Genomic DNA, 25,056 nt, shown 5'->3' with positions numbered 1-25,056 from the left:
CTGGCGGATGCGGCGATCAGATGACTGACAGTCTCAAATAAGATAACAATTAAACGGCCAGGGCCGTCGCACCACTCAGAAGTGCAATGAGCAGCGTGGGTAACGGTTAAATGTTAACATGGAAGATAGTTGGCCCTCTGGGTGGGGAATTCAATTTAAAAAAGAATATATATGGAACAACTCTTCACTTCAGTGTTGCAACTGTTCAGTTTTGCACAGCAGATATTTATTTTAAAGAAAAAGTCTTAGCCAAAGTTATTTTTATTTTGTTTTTCAAAATATCTACATTTCAGAATATTGTATTTTCTATTTTTGAGCAGAATTCTAGCTTTGTGTAGGCTAATGTTCCTATTGTTGAAAGCACAACAGTGTGTAATAAAAAACTAGCACATTTATATTTTGCATTTTGTTTTCTTACTGTACCGAAAATGAACCGAACCGTGACCTCAAAACCGAGGTACGTACCAAACCGAGATTTTTGTGTACCATTACACCCCTAATATATACAGAATATATATATATATATACAGTATATATATATATATATATATTAGGGCTGTCAAACGATTACAATTCTTAATCGAGTTAATTACAGCTTAAAATTTAATGAATCGTAATTAATCGCAATTCAAACCATCTATAATATTTGCCATATTTTTCTGTAAATTATTGTTGGAATGGAAAGATAAGACAAAAGACGTATAAATACTTTCAACATACGGTACATAAGTACTGTATTTGTTTTATATATATATATATATATATATATGTTATACTGTTGTTGTTATAACAATAAATCAACAAGATGGATAACATTAACATTCTGTTACAGCGATCCATGGATAGAAAGATTTGCAGTTCTTAAAAGATAAATGTTAGTACAAGTTATAGAAATTTTATATCAAAACCCCTTTTAATGTTTTCGTTTTAATAAAATTTGTAAAATTTTCAATCAAAAAATAAACTAGTAGCTCGCCATTCTTGATGTCAATAATTACACAATGCTCATGTGGTGCTGAAACCCATAAAATCAGTCGAACCTAAGCGCCAGCAGAGGGCAACAAAACACCGAAAAACACAAGTAACAAGTGGACATTACATTGTACATTTCATTTTAATCTGTTTGAGCGGGGCATGTGTGTTAAATGCGTCAGATATTTTAACGTGATTAATTTAAAAAATTAATTACCACCTGTTAACGCGATAATTTTGACAGCCCTAATATATATACAGTGGGGGGAACAAGTATTTGATACACTGCCGATTTTGCTGGTTTTCCCACTTCCAAAGCATGTAGAGGTCTGTAATTTGTATCATAAATTTTCTTCAACTGTGAGGGACCGAATCTAATACAAAAAACCAGAAAATCACGTTTTATGATTTTTAAATAATAAATTTGCATTTAATTGCATGAAATAAGTATTTGATACATCACAAAAATCGAACTTAATATTTGGTACAGAAACCTTTGTTTGCTATTACAGATACCAAACGTTTCTTGTAGTTCTTGACAAGGTTTGCACACACTGCAGCAGGGATTTTGGCCCTCTCCTCCATGCAGATCTTCTCCAGAGCCTTCAGGTTTCGGAGCTGCTGCCGGGCAACACGGACTTTCAGCTCCCTCCATAGATTTTCTATCGGGTTCAGATCTGGTGACTGGCTAGGTCACTCCAGGACCTTAAGATGCTTCTTACGGAGCCACTCTTTAGTTGCCTTGGCTGTGTGCTTTGGGTCATTGTCATGCTGGAAGACCCAGCCACGACCCATCTTCAGGGCTCTCACTGAAGGAAGGAGGTTGTCAGCCAAGATCTGGCAATACATAGCCCCATCCCTCCTCCCCTCAATACGGTGCAGTCGTCTTGTACTCTTAGCAGAGAAGCAGTCCCAAAAAATGATGTTTCCTCCTCCATGTTTCACGGTTGGGATGGTGTTCTTGGGGTTGTACTCATCCTTCTTTTTCCTCCAAACACGACGAGCCGAGTTTAGACCAAAAAGTTCAATTTTGGTCTCATCCGACCACATGACCTTCTCCCATTGCTCCTCTGGATCATCCAGATGGTCAAACTTCAGACGTGTCTGGACATTCACTGGCTTCAGCAGCGGGACCTTGTGTGCACTGTAGGATTTTAATCCATGATGGCGTAATGTGTTTCCGATGGTTTTCTTCGAGACTGTGGTTCCAGCTCTCTTCAGGTCATTGACCAGGTCCTGCCGTGTAGTTCTGGGCTGCTCCCTCACCTTCCTCATGATCAGTGATGCCCCACGAGGTGAGATCTTGCATGGAGCCCCAGAACGAGGCAGATTGACCGTCAACTTGAACTTCTTCTATTTTCTAATAATCGCTCCAACAGTTGTTACCTTCTCACCAAGCTGCTTGCTTATTTTCCTGTAGCCCATCCCAGCCTTGTGCAGGTCTATTATTTTATCCCTGATGTCCTTACACAGCTCTTTGGTCTGGGCCATTGTGGAGAGGTTTGAGTTTGTTTGTTTGAGCATGTGAACAGGTGTCTTTTATACAGGTAACAAGTTCAAACAGGTGCAGTTACTTCCGGTAATGAGTGGAGAACAGGAGGGGTTCTTAAAAAAGAACTAAGATCCAAAATATTTACTAGTTGGTAATGTATCAAATACTTATTTCATGCAGTTAAATACAAATTTATTGTTTAAAAATTATACAATGTGATTTTCTGGATTTTTGTATTAGATTCCGTCCCTCACAGTTGAAGAGAACTTATGATACAAATTACAGACCTCTACATGGCTTGCAAGTGGGAAAACCAGCAAAATCAGCAGGGGTGGATCGTGGCTCTGCCACAAAAATATTAAACAATTTTTACTGATGAATGTTGTGTTTTTCACCACATAGAAGTGCTGGAACCATGAAGGACTGCATATGAGAAGTTTCCTGTTTTGACATGAGGACCATAAATGTGGCCCCTCATCCGAGGAGACTTAAATGCAGCCGTGCACTTTTTTTCATCTCACTTGTACTATTGTGCGTCATCTACACGCTCACACTGAAAGCCAGGCAGTCAGCATTCTCTGTTTCTATGCGGGAAATTTTGGAAGAAAAAGGAGATGATGAAGAGGATGCTGGTGTCATAGAGGTCAACATTGGAGAGGTAACTGTATTCAATGTAACGCATGGGCAGCCCCAGTCATCTCGGAGAACCCAACCCACTGTGGCTGTTGTCAACAGGACAGATATTGAGCAGTGTATTTATGTGGAACCCGAACCACCACCGACCGCCGCGGCCCCTTCTCCGGTCCGACCGCCGCACAGGAAGGGCGAATACCCAGAGGACATCTTTTCAGTGGAAGAGCGGCGCCAAGGCTGGGTGGTCCTGCATGCCATTGGGATGGTTTACATGTTTGTGGCCCTCGCTATTGTGTGCGATGAGTTTTTCGTCCCCGCTCTGGAGGTTATCACGAGCAAGCTGGGCATCTCTGACGACGTGGCCGGTGCTACCTTCATGGCCGCCGGCGGCTCCGCGCCAGAGCTTTTCACTTCCCTGATTGGTATTTTCGTCTCGCACAGCAACGTGGGCATCGGCACCATCGTCGGCTCAGCAGTCTTCAACATCCTCTTCGTCATAGGAATGTGTGCCATCTTCTCTCGGGAGATGTTGCACCTGACTTGGTGGCCGCTCTTCCGGGACGTGTCTTTCTACATCCTGGACCTCATTATGCTCATAGTCTTCTTTTTGGATAAGACAATTTTGTGGTGGGAGAGCGCCATGCTTGTGTTTGGCTACATCAGCTATGTGTGCTTCATGAAGTTCAACCGTCAGATAGAGCACACGGTCAAGACGCAGCTCAACAAACACATGAGCATTGTCCAAGCGTGGACCAACGATGTGCAAGACAAGGTCAGTCATGGCGTAGCTTATTTTAGGGTAATAAGAGGGCACCAGTTTTTTTTGTGTCCATTGTTAGAACCATACTATAACTGGAGAATTAGGGCTCAACTGTAGTTTGTCAAGAATTTCAGAAAAAGGTGTATTCATCTATTTTCTTGTGAGCATATTTTTGGTGCATATGCAATTGGTAGGGCTGCAGGAAAACAAATGTGATGGTGAGCAGTAAAGATGCGGCCAAAAATTACATTTAAGTTAGAGGGCGGCATCTCTGATACTGTAGACCAAGGGAGGAGGTTTGCATAGGGACGGTAGGGACATAACACTACCAACTTTTCAGGATGCTCAAATTGTCCCCACCAACTTTTAAGCAACCTTATTCGCATTATATGATAAGTCCAGTTACAGTGCCTTGCAAAAGTATTCGGTCCCCTTGAATCTTGCAACCTTTCGCCGCATTTCAGGCTTCAAACATAAAGATCTGAAATTTAATTTTTTTGTCAAGAATCAACAACAGGTGGGACACAATCATGAAGTGGAACAACATTTATTGGATAATTCAAACTTTTTTAACAAATAAAAAACTGAAAAGTGGGGCGTGCAATATTATTCGGCCCCTTCACTTTCAGTGCAGCAAACTCACTCCAGAAGTTCAGTGAGGATCTCTGAATGATCCAATGTTGTCCTAAATGACCGATGATGATAAATAGAATCCACCTGTGCGTAATCAAGTCTCCGTATAAATGCACCTGCTCTGTGATAGTCTCAGGGTTCTGTTTAAAGTGCAGAGAGCATTATGAAAACCAAGGAACACACCAGGCAGGTCCGAGATACTGTTGTGGAGAAGTTTAAAGCCAGATTTGGATACAAAAAGATTTCCCAAGCTTTAAACATCTCAAGGAGCACTTTGCAAGCCATCATATTGAAATGGAAGGAGCATCAGACCACTGCAAATCTACCAAGACCCGGCCGTCCTTCCAAACTTTCTTCTCAAACAAGGAGAAAACTGATCAGAGATGCAGCCAAGAGGCCCATGATCACTCTGGATGAACTGCAGAGCTCTACAGCTGAGGTGGGAGAGTCTGTCCATAGGACAACAATCAGTCGTACACTGCACAAATCTGGCCTTTATGGAAGAGTGGCAAGAAGAAAGCCATTTCTCAAAGATATCCATAAAAAGTCTTGTTTAAAGTTTGCCACAAGCCACCTGGGAGACACACCAAACATGTGGAAGAAGGTGCTCTGGTCAGATGAAAGCAAAATTGAACTTTTTGGCCACAATGCAAAACGATATGTTTGGCGTAAAAGCAACACAGCTCATCACCCTGAACACACCATCCCCACTGTCAAACATGGTGGTGGCAGCATCATGGTTTGGGCCTGCTTTTCTTCAGCAGGGACAGGGAAGATGGTTAAAATTGACGGGAAGATGGATGCAGCCAAATACAGGAACATTCTGGAAGAATACCTGTTGATATCTGCACAAGACCTGAGATTGGGACGGAGATTTATCTTCCAACAGGACAATGATCCAAAACATAAAGCCAAATCTACAATGGAATGGTTCAAAAATAAACATATCCAGGTGTTAGAATGGCCAAGTCAAAGTCCAGACCTGAATCCAATCGAGAATCTGTGGAAAGAGCTGAAGACTGCTGTTCACAAACACTCTCCATCCAACCTCACTGAGCTCGAGCTGTTTTGCAAGGAAGAATGGGCAAGAATGTCTGTCTCTCGATGTGCAAAACTGATAGAAACATACCCCAAGCGACTTGCAGCTGTAATTGGAGCAAAAGGTGGCGCTACGAAGTATTAACGCAAGGGGGCCGAATAATATTGCACGCCCCACTTTTCAGTTTTTTATGTGTTAAAAAAGTTTAAATTATCCAATAAATTTTGTTCCACTTCACGATTGTGTCCCACTTGTTGTTGATTCTTGACAAAAAATTTAAATTTTATATCTTTATGTATGAAGCCTGAAATGTGGCGAAAGGTTGCAAGGTTCAAGGGGGCCGAATACTTTTGCAAGGCACTGTATATAGGTAATTTATATTGTCTTCCCATATGTTGTAAGGATAGTATAGACACTACCATTATTAAGTGAATTATTTTCATTTGTTTCAGACTTACATTGACCCCTTTTTACTTGCTGAATGTGGTGGTCTATTTTGACCCCCCCACCCCCCTTTGAACACACGTTTTGTTGGCTGATGACATGAGCCCCCCACCACCACCGCCACACAAACACACACACACTCACACAACCCCAACAGATTTATGTCGACAGCATGCTGCCCCCTCCACCCCTTCAAAGAGGTGGGATATTAGAGGGTTTCTTTTTTTTTCGGCGAGCAGCAGCCACTGTAAGTAAGTAAAAAGACATCACTTTTGTGGAGGTGGGGAAAACACCACTAATTTTGCTTCTAAAAGTCTGACCTTCGTCAGAGTTCGCATCACATTAAACTGTGTGAACTTGCTAACCTGCAAAACTACTTCGGTCAGGCCAGCCACAAGGAAGAATTAAGTCAAGTTAGTCGTCCCTCATTTGGATCATTGTGTTATGTGAAAACCGTAATGCAACGTGGTGGCCTTAGAGTGCAAGTCACTTTATTAACAAAAAAAAAAAAAAAAAAACATAATAATAATTTAAAAAAAGGGGGCGGGGCTATTCAAGACTGGGTCCACTTCAGGAGGACACTGACATGAACATGAACCGACATGAAAAAAGTAATCTGTGAAATGAAATCACACATCAGAATTTCATGAGAGTACTTTAGTTTGAGTCTTAGGGTAGTCTAGTATGCCTCAGAAAGATCAGTCCTTGGATAGGTCAGATTTTTTTTCATTATTTTTTTCCCAAATCTCGTTAATATTACAATACTTTAGTTTGAGTCTAGGGGTCCAGTGTCCCCCAGAAGTGGACACGTTTTTTTTTCCAATAAAGGGACTTGCACTTCAAAATGTTTCTTTAGTAGTTATTGAAAACGAACGTTTGAATCGAACGTCGTATCACCTGAACCAATACACATGAAAGCTGAAAGTAAGTATTAGTCAATAGAGATTTATTTTGCATTGATCATTTAGCCTAACAAATAATTAGGTTCATGTTCGTGAGAAATGTCGCCCTGACCCCCGTTCAATAACCTTTTTGGTCTTATTAATGTCCCGTTCCCAGCAAAAAGTGTACATGCAGGTTGTTATATCGTCCCTACCAATGTTGAGACCAAACCTACGCCCTTGCTGTGCACAAACACTTGAACATCTGAAGACTGGAGGAGGTTAAAAATTTGCAACAAAATTCAAAGCCCACTTGGGATCTGGGATGATGAAAAATGTTTGTCCAACTCTGGTTTGGCCACAAATCTACTGGAGAGATATTTATTCCTATTTGATAGAAAGCCCCCAGGGCCGTTCCTGACCAATTTGGTGCCCTAGGCAACATATTGGTTGGCGCCCCCCCCCCCCCCCCCCTATTTTCACCACATATATTTAAACACTCACACTGAAAAAGCACATTATCTCTTTGTAATTTATTATATGAAAAAAGACAACGAACAAGTGCAGAACTTAAAAGAAAAATGCTCTAATAACTATTCAAAAGCATCAATAAAAACAATTAAAAAACAAATGCATTAAATAAATTGCAATTGTTATTACAATATGATTAACACCCACCCACCCACCCAAACCTATATAAAGACAAACAGAACACTTTAAAATGCAACTTTTTTTTTCACCTTGACCTATAACCTTACTCAACTTGTCTTCACTGATGTAAAATCATCTATTGCACTTTCATATGACAGTTGTTTTGGAAGGTGCACTTCTTTCCTGGACTTGGTGGGCTTGGACTTGGTGTTGATGTGGATAAGTTCGCTGTAAAAGATGGCCCAGGATGTACAGAGGTAGAAGGAAAATATTTCAGAAGAGCATCTACAAAGAGAAGAAAGTGGAATGTTACATTATATTAGTCAAATAGCTGTTTATTGTGAAACCAGCATGACATAACCATAATAGTGCCTAAATTCTTGCAGCGGACTGTACCTGTCTATCGGATCCAGCCACTATCTTTGATGGGCGTAGTTAAAAGAAAATTAATTCTTGAAGCACGGTAACTACACAGGACTATCCAATAATAATGAATTAAATAATATATGATAGCAAAAAAAAAAAAAAAAAAAAAAAAGGAATATGATTTTACATGAACGTGATCGCCATTTTAATGAATTAATGACACATTAAATACCAAATGTTTGCATTTAAATCTGTCGCACTTTTAGTCCCCCATACCACAGAACTGGAAATTATTAATTGCATATTTAATGGTATATATATTTAATCAACCTTGGCACTTTGGCAAGGCAAATTTATTTGAAAATCACAATTTAACACAATGTAAAAGTGGTTCACATCACATGAAAACAAGCAAGACAATTTTAGTCCCCCATACACTTTTGTCAAAACTTCTCTAAAATTGGAGGGGGAGTAAATTTAACCGAAACGAATCAACAGCTGGCTGAATACTGAAAATATTTCTAAAACAACAGCCTGGCTAATGATACAGTATAATTTTGCTTTAGCACTATGTCATATAAACTCAATGTAAATAACCGCTAGCTTCCAGTTGCGCTAAGTCTACGTGCTTATGCTGTTGAAAAAAAAATCATCACAACAAACCTCTGTTTTTCTTCACGTTTATGCTCTCTTCTTTCTTTTTCGTCTGAGCCGGAGGGCTTTTGTCTTTTCATGAAGTTCACTTGTCACCGTAACGTCGCCATGAACCATGAAAAAAACAAAAAGGCTTTCAAAAGTCTGGAGACCTACGATAATTATTTTTTAAAGTGATCCTCTACCTTAAATACATGTAGGCTCTAATAAACCACAACTGTTCTCTTGTACTAAAATATATTATTAGAAACACATAAAATGTCAATCAATGGCATTATTTTATAATATTTAGAACACATTTTGACCAATAATTGGCGCCATGTTTTGCGGGCTCGCAGTGATGACGTAAAGGGGATCTTTCCAAATGTGTAGCGTATACAACAATTGCATATTGCTGACGTGAGTGGTCAAGGTGGAATTATTATTTTTTGTGAATAAATGTGCATAAGTGGAAGCTTCTCCCCTTTTTGGTCCCTGTATGCACGTATCCTACCTAACACGCATTACAACTGGCGCACGAACTTTTTTCCTGGATCCTTAGTCAAGTAAGGGATCCGTCTATTTTCTGGATCCGACGGTCCCACCGCGGCTGCAATATTGGTTTCGGATCTGTCTATTTATTTTCTGGATTCGACGGTCCCACAGCGGTTTGTCGGATCCGTCTATTTTGTTGATTCGACGGCTTGATCGCGACTGCAACGTTATCATGGGATTGGTCTAATTCCTGGATCTTCGAGTGAGTGACAAAAATGCGGATTTGGATTACTATTGTTATCTTTTTTGTCGACTATTCTTCGTGGGAGTTTTCCCAAAATCATACCAAATAATTAAAGCACTATGGACTACACACTATGGTCACTACAGTGATGACAGTGACTCTGACATGGACATTACTTTTATGTTGGAGTTCGTCTGGGAACGCGTGTGTGTGTGTACCGCTGAGCTCCCGAGTGACGAGTGGTCAAGGTGGAAATATTATTTTTTTGTGAATAAATGTGCATAAATGGAAGCGTCTCCCCTTTTGGTACTTTTATTCACGTATCCTACCTACCACGCGTTACAATGTACGTCAGATGACGAATTTAATGAGGACAGTTAGCACACGACAGCTCTGGATGCTAAAAATTAGAGGTTATTACATTAAACAACTTTTTATTGACTCTTGTGTCACTCCTGGTTGAAGTCAAATGAAAATAGTATACTTTCAGATATATATTTAAAAAAACAAAAAAAAACAGATCACAGCATTTAATTAGTGCTTTGAATGAGACCAGAGCTTTCTTTTTTTTTTTTTTACACACAGTAGCAGCCTTTCACACAGTGCAACATCTGAACTCCTGTGCAAAATCAGTAATAAGAGTCACTGTATTGTAGTCACAACGACACCATCAATAAAAATATTTAAGTAAATATTAAAGAAAACGACAAAGAAAATATTGTAGTGCAGCAGCATCGTTATCGCAAAATGTCAATCATTTACGTGCGGGTCGGGTCGGGTCAGGCCGGACCTCTCTCTCGCTAACTTTTTTAAATAAATATATATTTGCAGACTAAAATGATGTATGGAAGTTAAACTAAGGAATACTTGTTATAAAATAAATCAATTGGAAAAAAAAAAAAAACTGAAAGAAGGCGCTTTGGTAATCCCAACCATGAGCCACAGTTGAGCCAGTGCATTGGTTGCGCACATGAACGCCGTGGCCCCGCCCTCCTTTTAATCTTCCCCTCGCGCTCTAGTGCTCTCCGCGAGTCTGCAACTCTGCATCCTGGTATTTCCTTCTCGGATTTCGATATAGAGCACCAAGAGGCGAAAAGCAAACGAAAGACGGGGGATTGAAAAGGCAAGAATCCACGAGTGGTGTGTGGAAAGGATTTAAATTGATAGTGGAAGATGCATACAGAAAAATGTGTCAGCCTGGCCGAATGCAACAAATGTGGCGCGCGCTTTGCTCTCGTACGAATGCAGAAAGACTGGCACCTTCACGCTGAGCAGGCATTTTAAAAACAGTACTGGCCTAAAAGATGATATTAGTCACACATCGTTATTATCATTTGTTTCGAGGGCTGCGCCTCTTCGTGCTAAGCAGGACATCGTGGAGTTCGTGCATGGTGTTCCTTAAAATGTTATTATTTATTTTGTTTCAGTGCTCCTTAAGGCAGCTTGTTCTTTTGTGTGTTCTGATGCGAGTCATTAAAATAAAGAATGTTATTTAAAAGTTTTTTAGTTTATTTTTGCATATGCAGCTGTTCCTTTCCTTTTCGTTGTGTACGCTCATTTATAATGATAATAAAAATATGTAGACTTTTTAAACATTAAGAAAACTTACGTTTTTTTTCTGCCAACTCGAATAAATTAAAATAAATGTCTGTTGCTGCATTATGCCAAGTAAATGAGCATAAACTATCCACCTGATAGAACAGACACACAAATATAAACGATATTGTGGTGACCCTTTGTTGGACATAATTCACCCACCGTACTTGTCTGTTTGGCCGAGCGCGTTACCGGCTGCGTCACAGTCACGTGACAGACATTATAAAGAGCTGCGCGCGTTCCGGCTCAAGAGAGAGAGAGAGTGTACGAGAGTTGGCGAGAGTTACATTTTGGACACAGCAAAAGAGCAATAAAGACTCTTTAACAAGCATCCCGCTACACTGGTGACCCCGACTGCCTCGCTGAAGTCTCAGAGGCATTTTGAACACTTTACGCAATGGCGGATGCTAGCTTTCTCGAGCTACCGAAGTTCGACGAGTCTTCTGCGGCCGCGTGGTTCGCTAACGCGGAGGAGCAGTTCGTCCTCCGTGGTGTTTCAGACGACACCATGCGCTTCTACCACGTGGTGGCCGCGCTCGGGTACTCGACGGCGGTTAGAGCACAGCGCTTCGTGGTCTATCCGCCGAAGGTGGGCAAGTACACGGGGCTCAAGGCGCACCTCCTCAGACTTCATGAACCGTCGTACAAATCGACTTCAGAGGCGCCCAAGGTGCCCGCCTCGCGAACCTTGCTGCCCGTGGTACCCGCCATGGATGGCGGCACTTCCGCCCCGGTTCCTCGCAGCCGTACTGCTGTCCCGGTACCGCGCCACCGCCGCGCGCTTCCGCTCTGGCTCTTCCCGACGCCGAAGTTGCTGTCTCGCCTCCGGCCCCGCTCTCGCTCGCCTCGGCTCCGTCGCCGCTCTCCGTCGACGCCGCTGCGCCCGTCCCTGGCTTTCCCGGCTGCGGCGCCGTTGCGCCCGCCTGCGGCCTACTCGACGACGGTGCGCCAGCCTGCGGCCTACTCGATGACGGTACGCCCGTCCCTGGCTTTCCCGGCTGCGGCGCCCTTGCGCCGGCCTGCGGCCTACTCAACGACGGTGCGCCCGCCTCGGGCCTACTCGACGACGCCCCGTCCGCCTGCGGCCTACTCGACGACGCCCCGTCCGCCTGCGGCCTTCTCGACGACGCCCCGTCCGCCTGCGGCCTTCTCGACGACGCCCCGTCCGCCTGCGGCCTTCTCGACGACGCCCCGTCCGCCTGCGGCCTTCTCGATGGCGTCCCGTCCGGCCCTGGTCCCCTCGACGGCGTCCCGTCCGGCCCTGGTTTTCTCGGCGACACTTCGCCTCACGACGTCATTGCTGCGCCTGCTTCTGGCCTTCCTAACGACGCCGCTCCAGCACCTGCGCCTCTGGAAGTCTCCGAGGTCGCACCTCTACTGGCGCCGCTGGCCGCCGCCGCCTCTGACCTCACTCCAACGCCTCCGGGAGTCTCCGAGGTCAGTCATCAGCCTACGCCGCTGGCCATCGCCGCTAGCCTTGCTGCTGTGCCGGCGCCTCCGGTAGTCTCCGAGGTTGCACATCGGCCAGCGCCAGCGAACGCCGCCCCCGACGTCTCTCCTCGTCCTCCGCCTTTGGACAACGATGTCGTCGCTCCGGTTTCGGCGTTTCCCCCGCTCCTGCTACGACCGGTCGGCCTGGTTCGTCTCGCCTGTCGCCCTTGTCCACGACCGGGCGACTCCGACCGCCGCGCTGGTCGCCGTCGTCTCCGGCCTCGAACGGCCGATTCCGACCGCCGCGCCCGTCGCCCTCGTCTGCAGCCTCGACTGGGTGGTGCTGCTCGTTGCAAGTCTCGACCGCTGCTCAGCGACGCGTGCCGCCTCTCTCGGCGTCCGCTTCTCCGGCCTCGCCTGCGCGGTGCTGCACGGCGCGCTCCTCGTCATGGGCGTCCTCCAGACCGTTCTGCTCGGACGTCCCGCATCTGGTGTTCTGGACGGCCACCTGATCGTCGTGTTCCGTCGCCCGCCGCCTGGCATCCTGGGCGTCCTCCAGACTGTTCTGCTTGGGCGTCCCGCGTCTGGCATCCTGGTCGGCCGCCTGACTGTCCGTTCGGTCGTCTTCCACTGACGTCCCAGCCGCGCAACCCTTCCGTTCCGTACTGTTGATTCGGGTTGCGCCTGGCGTCCTGTGTGGGTGAATTCTGGGGGGACCTGTGTGGTGACCCTTTGTTGGACATAATTCACCCACCGTACTTGTCTGTTTGGCCGAGCGCGTTACCGGCTGCGTCACAGTCACGTGACAGACATTATAAAGAGCTGCGCGCGTTCCGGCTCAAGAGAGAGAGAGTGTACGAGAGTTGGCGAGAGTTACATGCTGGACACAGCAAAAGAGCAATAAAGACTAACAAGCATCCCGCTACAATATAAATGTTTATTGAATATGCATCTTAGTCTTGTTTATCTGGGAGAATTTGTGACAAAAGACAGGTTTTAATTTATCATTATGCACATAGGCATCGTCACAATTGTGATCACACAAAACGCAACCACGCATTGCATCCCCGCATTTGCTCCTCCTGCTGAAACGGGCTCGGGCCTACAAATGAAATGTACATTTTCGGGGGGGGTTCGGGCTCGAGCCTACAAATAAAACGTAAAATTTCGGGCTCTCGGCCTTTAATACACGCGGGCCGGGTCGAGTCGGGCTGGATTTTTTTAGGCCCGAACTAAGCTCTAATCGAGAGAGCAGAGAGATAGGACATAACATAACAATGGCTGAAGCGGAGAAAGAGGGAGCGAGAAAGATTATTGATGCACCTAACACATTGGAAGCAGACGTCTGGAGACATTTTGGCTTCTACGAGGTTGGTTGGAAACTTGACCAGAGTTAGGTAGTATGTAAAAAATGAAACATGAGAATAATAATAAAAATGGGGAAACCAAATCCGTTGCATCACCGGAATTGCGCAGGGAAGATTTTTGAACGTACTTATATATTTTAAAATGTGCTGAATCGATTCAGCTTGTTGCCCGCATTGAATCGACTCGTCCATGCCCCGCATCGAGATGCATCGCCGCATCGATTATTGTTGACACCCTTACTAAAAATCTACATAATTATACTGGGATAAGTTTGAAAACGCAATAGCTTACCTTGAGGAACATAAACCGGTGTTCTCAAAAGCATATACTCTCTAGCTCCATTGTCATTGAGACGCACTTGCCGCGAGTACATCACCAGTTTTTCCCAACTCGTCGTATTTCCTGCCCTCATTTAGCCTTAGCTGCTCGTCTTGTGAACGACCGACAGTGCTGTCCTGCTCTTCACTTTTCCGATCTGGTTCAAACTGGAAGGGCAGAACTGACGACATGTCGGTGTAGCTAAGAGTGACACGCTGAAAGTTCGGCAACGGGCCAAGTGACGTCACGCACTGCGACCTAACAACAATGGCGACCTATCACTTAAAATTTTACAAACTTTGTTAAAACGAAAACATTAGTAGGGTTTTAATATCAAATTATTATAACTCATACTAACCTTAATCTTTTAAGAATTACTTGTCTTAAAGATCGAGGATCACTTTAAGAAAAGTTGGGCCAATTTCCTCTGTAAAGCACAAAGTAGTGTTCAAAGGGAATTTTATACTATGCAAAAAAGAAACTAATTGTCACTAGGATTTACAATCAAGTCTCATAAAAATCCTGTCAATAATAGCAGGAATCCAGGCTTTCTTTGGAGCGTCCATTGTTCTATCAGATAACTTGGTTTGTCAGAATAGTGTAGTATGGGGTTTTTCCACACATTAAATTTAGCTCAAAGCTCTTTATAATACAGTGGTACATCGACATACGATTGCTTCGACACACAATCTTTTCGACATCTGGTGTAAAATTTGACTTGCCATTTGTTTCTACATCTGACGGCATGCTCGAAATACAACGACATGACAGCACCGTTTGTCACGTTTTTATCATTTATTTCACAACTTACCCAACACAAAACACCTACCGCAGTTGACAGTAGCCACGTTTACATGCTGACTTTTATTCATACCGATTCAAATCATTCCGAATGGAAATTTCAGATCAGCTGTTTACATGTCACTTCATCTATTCCGATCCAGCGTTTACATGTGACTGCCTTTATTCCGAAAGGACGTTTGACAACTGCCGTCTGACATGCGCAGATTAATCAAAACAAAGCGTCACGTTGCAAAACATGGAGATCGATTGTCGGAGTGCTGCTGTTTTAACTTTAACCCACTTGTTGTTGTTGTGGGGTCGTATCCGCTTCTGCTGTTTGCTCTTTTGCCTTGTAGTAGCCGGTTTTCCACCGGTTTCTAATCTGGTCAACGCTCCGGTCTATTCCGGCTTCGTGTAACCTCTCGTGAACTTTTTTAAATAGTTCACTGTTCCTCGTTTTACGCCCGTCTAAGCGAGCAATTATATTAAATTCTTTTAAAGTTTGAATTAAATACAATCTTTCCGCCGGACTCCAATTAGGTGCGCTGTGCTTGGAAGCCATGTTGCAAGTGACGTTACTTACGTCACAAAGTGACGTCACCACGTCAGTACGGAGCATGTGCAGAAAGAAAGCAACCAGACACCATTCCGCTTCCCTGTTTACATGATATCATTTTACTTCTAATCGGTTTGGGAAAAGGAATATTCCACCCCTGTGAATCGGAATGAAATTCCATTCGGTTTGGGCCTGTTCATTCCGAATGAGGTGTTTATATGGAACACATTTATTCGGTTTGAACAAATATTCCGATTGTAATTGGAATATTTGGCTCCATGTAAACGTGGCAAGTGTTCTCAAGAAAACATTGAAAATGAAAGTAAACTGAAGCTCACCGCTCCCTCTCTCTGCCACGCCAGTAAGCCAATCGACAGGGAGGGCAGGCAACCGTTGCCTGGCACAGCCAGACTATTCTCCCTGTATTTTTCAAACACTGTGAGAAATAGTCTGGGACCCAGCCCATTAACGGCCTCTCGAGCAAGGTACAAAATCAATTGTCCAATCAGATTGGTTTATTTGCGTGACGTGTTCTTAACGAGTAACGTCACTCTTGTGCGCCGAAAGTCGTGTCTACAACAACACAGGCGGCGAACGGGAGAGCCGAGAATATGTTCCAATCCACGGTAAAACCAGTTTTAAATGACCCAAAACACATCGAAACAAGTCAGTGACAACAGTCAACATGGCTCGCGCTAGCCATGTTGAATAAACTTCTCCATTCTCCGCTCACGCTAATGACTTGTTGCTTTAACAACGTCACGTCTGCCCGTCGCTGATTGGTCCACTCCTCTGTCTGTTTGCTGTGGCTTGCTCCGCCCTCGGAATTTGATCCGTCTGATTAAATATTATGTTCTACTTGATACATACTTAAAAACTTTAACATATTAAATATTTCAATTTTTTTTCTCCTTTATTTGCACCCCCCCCCACACACTCACACAAACACGCACTCTCTGTCTTAGCAGAGAATGATTTGACCCCGCTCTGGCACACTCAAGTTCTATGCATTTTCTTGTCTTTGCCAGTGACTGTAGCTGGGGGAGCGCGATCCTTCAGTAAAATGAAAATAATAAAAAACTACCTACGCTCCACCATATCACAGGCCAGGCTTAACAACCTAGCCATTGTTACTAAACTGCACTTTATGGTAAGTTGCGGTGCTCTCAACTCCGCACCGTAGTGTGGAGTGGACAGGTGGACGGCTCGTTTGTCGTCAGTTCGTCCCAGGTCTTCTTTCCGGAAGGTGGGGATGTGCATAAAATAGCAGAGACACGTCGGATGGCTTTTTACCTGAACTTTTATTAACAATGGGGGACTCACAGCCACTCAACTCACCGCTACCGTGCAACAACTCTCAACAACTCCTATCTCACCCCCTTACGCTCGCCCACCTCTTTGTCTGCGCCAAATTGGTAAAGCCGATCATATTGTAGGGGACAGCGGCCCCTTGGGGATGCCGGTAACCCCATGCTCTCCACTGAGCGTGAGCTTGCTCAAAACTGTATTTTACTGATGTTATAAATGACTTTGTTGTCAAAAAATCTAGGCGCATCACTGTTTGAGGGCTTGATAACCCCAGGGATGTGGAGGGGGCAGGCACAGGATGTTTAATTATAGTTTTGTTGCTTAGCAGGCAGGCATAGCGCTCTCAGTTGTATTGTATTGTAGCCTGCATGGGACAATAGATGGAAATTGTTTGTTTATATTGTATCACATCACATTACGGTCTGTTAAATTTAACTGTCCATCTCAAATTAAACACTGTCATTGCTTGCAAAGCGTTAAAAGTACTGTGTATGTTGTCGTGACAAGGCGGTGGCAGGGGTGCGGTGGTGGTGGGGGGCCTGTAATGGTCTCTTGTCCCCGGGCTCCTGCAAGTCTGTTGACACCCCTGCACGTCAGCCACGTAATGCGTTCAGGTACCGCAAAAAATGTCCGCCACATTAGAACCCGATTCTTTACATTATTACAGGAATTATTATTATTATTATTATTATACTATTCCGATTTTTATTTATAATTTATTAGTTTTGCTGTGTTTTTGCTGTGCTGATGTGTAATTGCCATTTGTAGTCGTACCAGCAGTGTCTATTAAGGATTTAGTGTAGGTTTTTGGGCTGTGGAACGAATTCATGGAATTATAATGTATTTCTATGGGAAAATCCTGCTCGACATATGACCAATTCGACTTATAAACAAGGTCCTGGACCGAATTAACTTCGTATGTAGAGGTACCAGTGTACTTATAATGCTTGTTAAATTAAGGCTCATCAACTCCGGTTCTTGAGGGCACCTATGCAGTCCGTTTTCCATGTTTTCTTCCTCAGACACAACTGAATAAAATAATCAGGCTTCTGGAGCGCTTGCTGATGAGTCGATCATTTCATTCGAGTGTGTTAGAGAAGGGAGACATGTAAAACAGACAAAATAGGTGCCCTCAAGGAACAGTGTTAGTGACCCCGTTATAGATGTAACTGTGCACTAACCCTGTGTTGTGTGCACTGGATTGCATTTGATAGATGATTGAAGTTGTGTGGACGCCACCTATATCCGTACTAAAATGCAGACTTACAAAATATTTATTTATTATATATTTATTTATTCACAACAGCGAATCAGTGGAAAACACAGACAAGACTGAAAAAGCAGTTTCTGCTCTTGCACTCCTCTTTAAAAGAAACTGCTGTATTTTAAGCCAAGACAACTGTTGTGTTTGATAAAACAACATGTCTATATGCTGCCATAGCAGATTCATGGCCCATTAAACCCCCGAACTATTTTTAATTTGTCCGTTTTACCCTGCAGACCCCCATTTACAGACGTCGCGCAACCACTTTTGTTTCAACCCAGCCATAAAAAGATTATATCATTAGAAATGTCTGTCATTTTTATCTTAGAATCATTAATTAATGTCTAATATTTAGTTTAAAAAAAAAAAACGACTTTAAAAAATTCTTCACTAACAAATTTTACACTTTTACGTCACAATAAAAAAGTGTTTGTAAATAAGTCACGGATATCTACCTCATAACTCATAACTATCGCTTAATAGTATTTTTTTGTTTTGTTTTGTTTTGTTACTGTTGCGTTTTCCCCAATATTTTAGATGATAATCGATCCAAAGGAAGAAAAAAAAAACGGGTAAAAAGGGTAAATATATGAAAAAGAAAATCTCGACCACTCCTTAATGTCTGCGATTTCTGCATCGCGACCCTTGTTTTATTACCATGTTTCACTCGTAAAATCCCCCAAAAATCCGGCTGTGGCCATTTACAGCTGTGTCTTGACACTTGGTGATACATGTTACATGGAGTTTTTTGAGCGAAAAGAGGTAAGTACGCGATAATATCTCGTTAAAATAATGGCGTCTTTAATTATGCTCTCACCTCCAGTTAGGGTTTTGCCGTTTCCAAAAAAAAAAAAAAAAATTAAATGCCCTCCTGTTAAAAATTCTTCTTCCCCCAGAAAATTGAGATTTTCAGCTTTCCAATGATGTATCACACATGCGTATAGGAGAATTTTGAAATTTGGCCAAATTGGGTTTTTACATCAAAGTTGGATCAGCCTGTAGTGTGTTTTTCCACTTTCATTTCGAGTATAACTCCAAATCCAGGCCGCCATCGGTTGATAAATTTGATTTTCATGGATAGTTTCTCTGTGATTTTGTTGTCGACACATTAAACTATGGAAGGAACAAAGTATTTAATAAAAAATATTTCATTCATTCATATCTACAATGTGTTACTTTAGTGTTATATTTTTGAGCAGTGTACATATAGTACATATATCTACTATATATTAGTGCTGCAATGATTGATCAATTAGCTCGAGTAATTCGAATCGAAAAAAGCTTTGAATCAAATTTTACTGCTTCGAGGATTTGTTTAATTAGAATGGCATACTAATGGATTGTTTTGAAAGCGTTTGCATTTAATTTTATTGATTTGGGTGGATACACTGCTCTCTATTGGTACTACATATTTTTCCTGTGTACAAAAAAAATATGTATGATCGTGCATGTGTAGTGACACCAAACCCTACTTATTTTAGGAATGGCGTACCACACACAACACGTCACTTTTGCTCGTTAATATTCCTTACATTAGCAACTGTTGCTAGGCGGGTCAAGCTCGCGATTGTCCCTAATGCTAAATGCGTGTAAATAGTGTACGAACGAGATGTTTACTGAGCTAAACCTACCAATTCTGTCTGAAAATGATGTCCCTAGTGCCAAATTCACTGGTAAAGATGTGGAAGAACATAAAAATGTTTAGTTAAAGAGATGGCTTGAGTGTCGAGGGCTGAAAAAGACGGGAAAAAGAGCAGACTTGATCCAGAGGTAGCTTTTTTATCGACACCTGTTTCTTGAGTGCATTGCCATACACCACTGACAATGACATTCTCCTGTTTGAACAATCTATCCTTTACCACTATATGCCCTGTCTTTCTTATATACAGTATTACATCCTCTGGTTGTCTTACGTCTCTGACCGTTCTTGGGGGCAATTTAAATTGTTTTAGATTTTTGTGTAGCTATTGCAAATGCTACTCAGTGACACCCAACAAACACTTAATATTTTTTCATTGATAACAAATCTTAATTCTATAATTTATTTACACTTCCCCCTTACTAAAGGTTTTTTTTTTTTTTTTTTTTTAAAAACAACAGAAATGGTAACAAATGTGGCAGTCTTCCTCTGTAGGACCATGGCCCCCAACAAAATGTTTACTGCATATGAAGGTGAATTGCTTCACCTTGCTTGTGTTAAACTGTTTTTTTGGAATTCCGCACAAGTTGATCCAGTGTTCACATTTTTTCCTCTTGAGTTTTTGGCTTTGGGAAACGTATGAAAAAAACATCCTTCTTACAGCCTAATGTCTAAAGTCGTTTCTACAAGTTCCATAGCAGCAGTGTTTACTCGGCATGTTCTTTTTTGAAAGATTACCGGCAGAAAATATGCAGTACCATGTAACATGGGTTGTATACAAGGCCGCTTCTATGATGACCCACTTCCGGGTTACGATGGTGACGGCACGGTCTAAAAATAGCATTCGTGCGGTACGCTATTATGACCCTACTTATTTCTCGCGACACCGGCCTACCAGAACACCGGCCCACCAGGGAAATCCCCGGTATTCCTGTGTGCCAGTCCGTCCTTGCTTGGAACAGTATCTACATGGAAAATGTGTTTAAGAAACTATTTCCAGAACCAATTAATTTCGTAAATAGAGGTACCACCGTATATAAATTTCCACATGTTTTGTTCTTGATATTGTTATGCAGCTCCTAACATCAACGATGGTTTCTCAACACAGACATCTTTGTTGACTTTATGTCATAGAAAGTCCGTTTTCAGTGCTTTCATCTGCGCTCATTTAGGACAGTGTCCCTTTCAAATACAGTGTTAGGAGGACAGTGATTTGCAATAAGAGCAGGTGATGGCCTGGGTTTGTGTAAAGGCCTTTGATGCTGAGCAGAAAGGACTGCAGGTGTCCGGCTGCATCTGAAAATACCAGTACTGGATGCATCAACCCACGTAAGTGAGTTATGGGTTGTTGCTATTTTTGGGTGAGAGATTGTTGTTTTGTATACTGCCAAAAAAAGAATGACAAGTGGATTCATTTATATTCAGAGTTGGTTTGAAGTACCGCCAGCACATACGGCTATTAGCGTTAAGTACATTCACTGATTGCATTTGCTTCTTTACTCAAGTATCAGCTTGCGTGTGCACATATAAGCAGTTCCTGGTTTGTTAAATGTGTTCAGTTGATGCCTATTTTTCCCTATTTCACATTTTAATAACACCATTTGAGCTTTCAAAGTTAATTCTATAAAATTTAGAGGGTGTGGGAGGTTTGATGATGCAACCCACCTTGAAAGTAAAAGTTAAGCGATCATACTTTTACTTGAAACTCAAATTTAAAGTCAACAGCAAAATAATGGAATTTTGTTTCGTATCGTAATAAATGTGTATACTGTTTTGAACGGAAATACACATTCACCTTTCACCACAATGAGGACAATGTACTGCTCTTCAAAAATGCCTTAAAAACATCCCTTTTATTGGTATCCAAAGCAGGAGAGGCTCCATTATATTTCACAAAATGTCATTTACACTTTCAGGGACAATCTATTCAAACGTTATCATTAGCTAAAATCATTCACTGACAGCCAAGGTCACAGAGTACGTATTGTGGGAGTTATTAAAAGATGGAAATTATGGTAATATTGCAAAAAAAACGACTGATGGCAATACACGTCCAGTACATTTCAACTCTAAGGTGCTAGACCCCCCCCCCCCCGCCCGCCAATAAAAAACCCCACAGCAAAATAAACACTTTCATTTTATTAAAAAAAAAAAAAAAAAATCTTTTTAGTTATTATCAGTATTTTTAATTATTACTAATGGCATTTTTTAAAAATAAAAATGTATTTTTTAATTACGTACTATTTCAATAATTCATTATTTCCTAAATCGATCCTTTAATAATTTCTTATTTAAAATGATTTATCATATTTTAAATTGCCCATCACAAAATACTACCAAATAAATAATAATAATAGTAATAAAAAATACTATAAATAGCAAAATATTGTCCTGTAGGGCCGCAATTGGTCCCTGGGCAGCAAGTTTGAGACCAAAGTCCTATATGAATGCAATAATAATACAAAACAAAAACATAAGAAACAAAAAAAAGAAAATTATAATTCATGCGTGAAAGTGTAAACGATAATGTAATAGTGGCTTGTTGAAAACTACATTATTGGTAACAGCAAGCACTTCAGCCACTGCTGTAAGGTATATGTGCCCCTTGACCTACTGGCAAACTCGGCTTGGATTAGGATCAAGTTCTCCTGTGACGTTGAACGACAACAACAAAACGGTAGAAAACAGATGGATGAGTTTCGTTAAGCTCTCCTAGTGTATGCAAACATTTTTAAATAAGAAATGACAATAACAAACTGTCATGAACCTTGCAGGAAAGTGAACCGTCACCTCCTTCTCCACCTGTTCCACATCCAGCTGCATCAATTAAAGAGGATAAATCCAAACAGCAATCAGAACCTATTGGGAACCCTCTGCTGAGCAAACCATCAGACCTCCAAGAGGACAAAGCCAAACTAAGGGTACAAAGAAAGCCAATTGCTTATTTATTGCATTACACATTTCAGCTTCAGTGACTTGTTGTAAACAGTGTAGTGATTCACTTGTCAATTGGGTTCAGTGTTCCTGCATCGTCGTGTCAAGCCATTGAAAATATTTTCTTAAAGTTGTTTAATTAGCATCACAACTTTACATCAGTATTGAAAGTAATTGAGTAAAATGGTGAGCTTAAAGTGCGTACGACAGGAGAAAAAAGTCTTAAATAGGATTATTATGTGAATTAGAATCATATTTTGAGATGATTCGACTATATACAACAATTTAGCAAAGTGCAGATGACGAGAAATTAGTCTTTTAATCTGCCGGTTAGCCACGCCTACCATTATAGGGCTCTAGCGTCCCCAACAGGTGGATGACGTCAGCGGAGTCATGATTTCATCTGATTTAGTATGCAGCCCATTGAGGGGGAATTATTCACAATGAGGAAAACGCGACGAAGAGAGCCGCAAAATGTCATTGTTTCAGTCTCTCTACGCCAATATTTTTACTGGATATTGTTTTTATCCAAGTATTTTTCCCCAATAGCTAAATAAATGGCATGGTCATGACAAATAACAGTGTTGTGCTTAATGGTATATGAAATAATAAAAATGCATTTATTCAAGACGACATGGCAAAATTACTCCATAATGGTCAAAACTGTCGACTTCAGCTTTACTGTCGCACCTCCCGAACGACATTTTATGCCACCTACACTGCCAATGGGAAACCCATTGGCAGTGTATCAAATACTTGTTCTCCCCACTGTAAATCGGGCTTATGTCATTTCCCTTCCCCAGCTTCAGAGAACATAAACAAACCGAGAGGCGTGACAGCTAGCCGACGTGCTAACCCGAACAGAGTGATGTTTCAAAGTCTTCGAATCGGAAAATCACACATAACTAGCCTGGATCATTTCACATGACGACTGGGTTGTTGATTGTCTTTGCCGATCGGCAAACCGCCCGGCGGAGAGCAATTTACAGCTCGTTCCCCTGCGGACAGGAGAGCTCGCCGGGGAAGCACCTGAACAATGACTGCTGAACAAACCGGCCGACATCGGCGGAGCGTGTAGCTGCCAAATGGTCAACACGAATGGCAAAATAATGCTTGACTACACGGTGAAGTCGTAAATAGTGGAGGAGGGTGGCTGCAGTTGTTGTGCTGCTAACGTGCAGCTAATGTGCATGAGGAGAGCTTTTTACAAGTCATCCATGATCAAACGTAAGTAGTCCTTTATTAAAGAAAGTTTGTAGTGTTTACTTTGTAATTGCTGTATTCACTGCTATTTTTAACACAAAGCTGCAATTTCTGATCGGGTGGAAAATATGACAGAACACCGGGCACACCAAGAGGGCAAAAGCCGAGTATAGTGCTCGCCCGGCAGGGGGGGTGGGGGTGTGACAAGCCGCCGGTCGTCGGCGGAGTGGACAAGGATCATGTCAGCCACAAAATGCAAGCCACCTCCGTATTAAAATGATCCCAGTATTTGACATAATACAAAACACAATGTTTACTCACTTCCTCGTAAATCCCATGGTCCCACAGTAGTAGGGCTTGTTTTGGCCAATATCCACCGGTGAATGGGAACCTTTTGAAACCCCAAAAAGGCGCACACACCTCTTCCTCGTACAGCAAGATTTTTCTGCAGCCGGTTGGCTGGCATGATGCGAAAAATAAACGTATTAATCCGCAAAATCAGCTGAATCCTTAGTCCTTCTCATACAACAGTACGGCTGTATAGTGAAGAGGACTCCTTCCTCCGTACACGTCACAGCGCCCTCCTTCTCAACTCGAGATTTTGCCGGAAGTCGCTCATTTTTCACTCATTCTTGATGTTGTCCATGTGTGCCGTTCTTGGTCTTCCCCTTTTGCGTCGACCCTCTACCTTTCCTTGAATTGTCCCTTGTCATGCTGCACTTCTGTGCCTACTAAAGTGTCCAAAGTAAGACATTTTCTTTTCAGTTATTGTTGGTAGAAGTTGTCTCTTGATGTTTAGTTCTTTCAGAATGCTTGAATTTGTTCTTTCTCTCCAAATGACTCTCAGTAGTCTTCGGTAAAACCACATTTCTACTGCATGTATTTTCTTGTCCTCTTTCTGTTTGATTGTCCATCCTCCTGCTCTGTATGGTATCACTGTAAAAATGAGGCTCCTTAGTATCTTGAGTTTCAGGGCATTGCTTAATGTTGTATCTTTCCAAATATTGTTCTGCTCGATCATTTCCCTTTTTGCTATCCCAATTCATCTATTGATGTCTTTTGTGCAGTCTTCTGTGTTGCTTTTAATTGAACCCAATTGTTTAAAGTCTACGATCGTCCGTTTCTAGTTGTTCTCAGTTGACCGTCAGCTGTTGGGTCTGTTTTTGTCCAATGTGCATGTGTTTTGCTTTCTTAGCATTTAGCTGCAGGTGTTTGTCTTGTCCTTTTTTGTTTAGCGAGTTAATAATGTCTGTTGCATCTTGATGGTTTGTTGCAAATCGTGCAGTGTCATCAGTGTATCTTAAGTTCGAAATTTCCATCTGATGACTGCCTCTTGGTCCATGTACAAGCTTCTAAATAATTGTATCAGGTGTTGTGGGAAGCTCATGTAATTAATAGTTTCAAACAGGGCTG

General features: G+C 42.3%; 1 protein-coding gene across 5 annotated transcripts in view; it reads left to right on the top strand.

Moving 5' to 3' along the window:
- LOC130923602 (sodium/potassium/calcium exchanger 1-like) overlaps positions 1–25,056 on the top strand; it is a 52,766-nt gene that overhangs the window by 7,289 nt on the left and 20,421 nt on the right. For 4 of the 5 annotated variants that reach the window (XM_057849386.1, XM_057849382.1, XM_057849379.1 and 1 more), the window contains exons 2-3: positions 2,867–3,869; positions 22,281–22,427. In XM_057849386.1, the coding sequence (XP_057705369.1) occupies positions 2,916–3,869; positions 22,281–22,427 (1,101 nt within the window). In that variant the 5' untranslated portion in view covers positions 2,867–2,915. The remainder of the gene's footprint in view (positions 1–2,866; positions 3,870–22,280; positions 22,428–25,056) is intronic. The other variant, XM_057849392.1, reaches the window with a different exon arrangement.

Source organism: Corythoichthys intestinalis, chromosome 1, assembly GCF_030265065.1.
Source record: "Corythoichthys intestinalis isolate RoL2023-P3 chromosome 1, ASM3026506v1, whole genome shotgun sequence".
In the NCBI taxonomy this organism is placed as follows: Eukaryota; Metazoa; Chordata; class Actinopteri; order Syngnathiformes; family Syngnathidae; genus Corythoichthys; species Corythoichthys intestinalis.
This window is presented reverse-complemented; position numbering and strand designations above follow the sequence as displayed.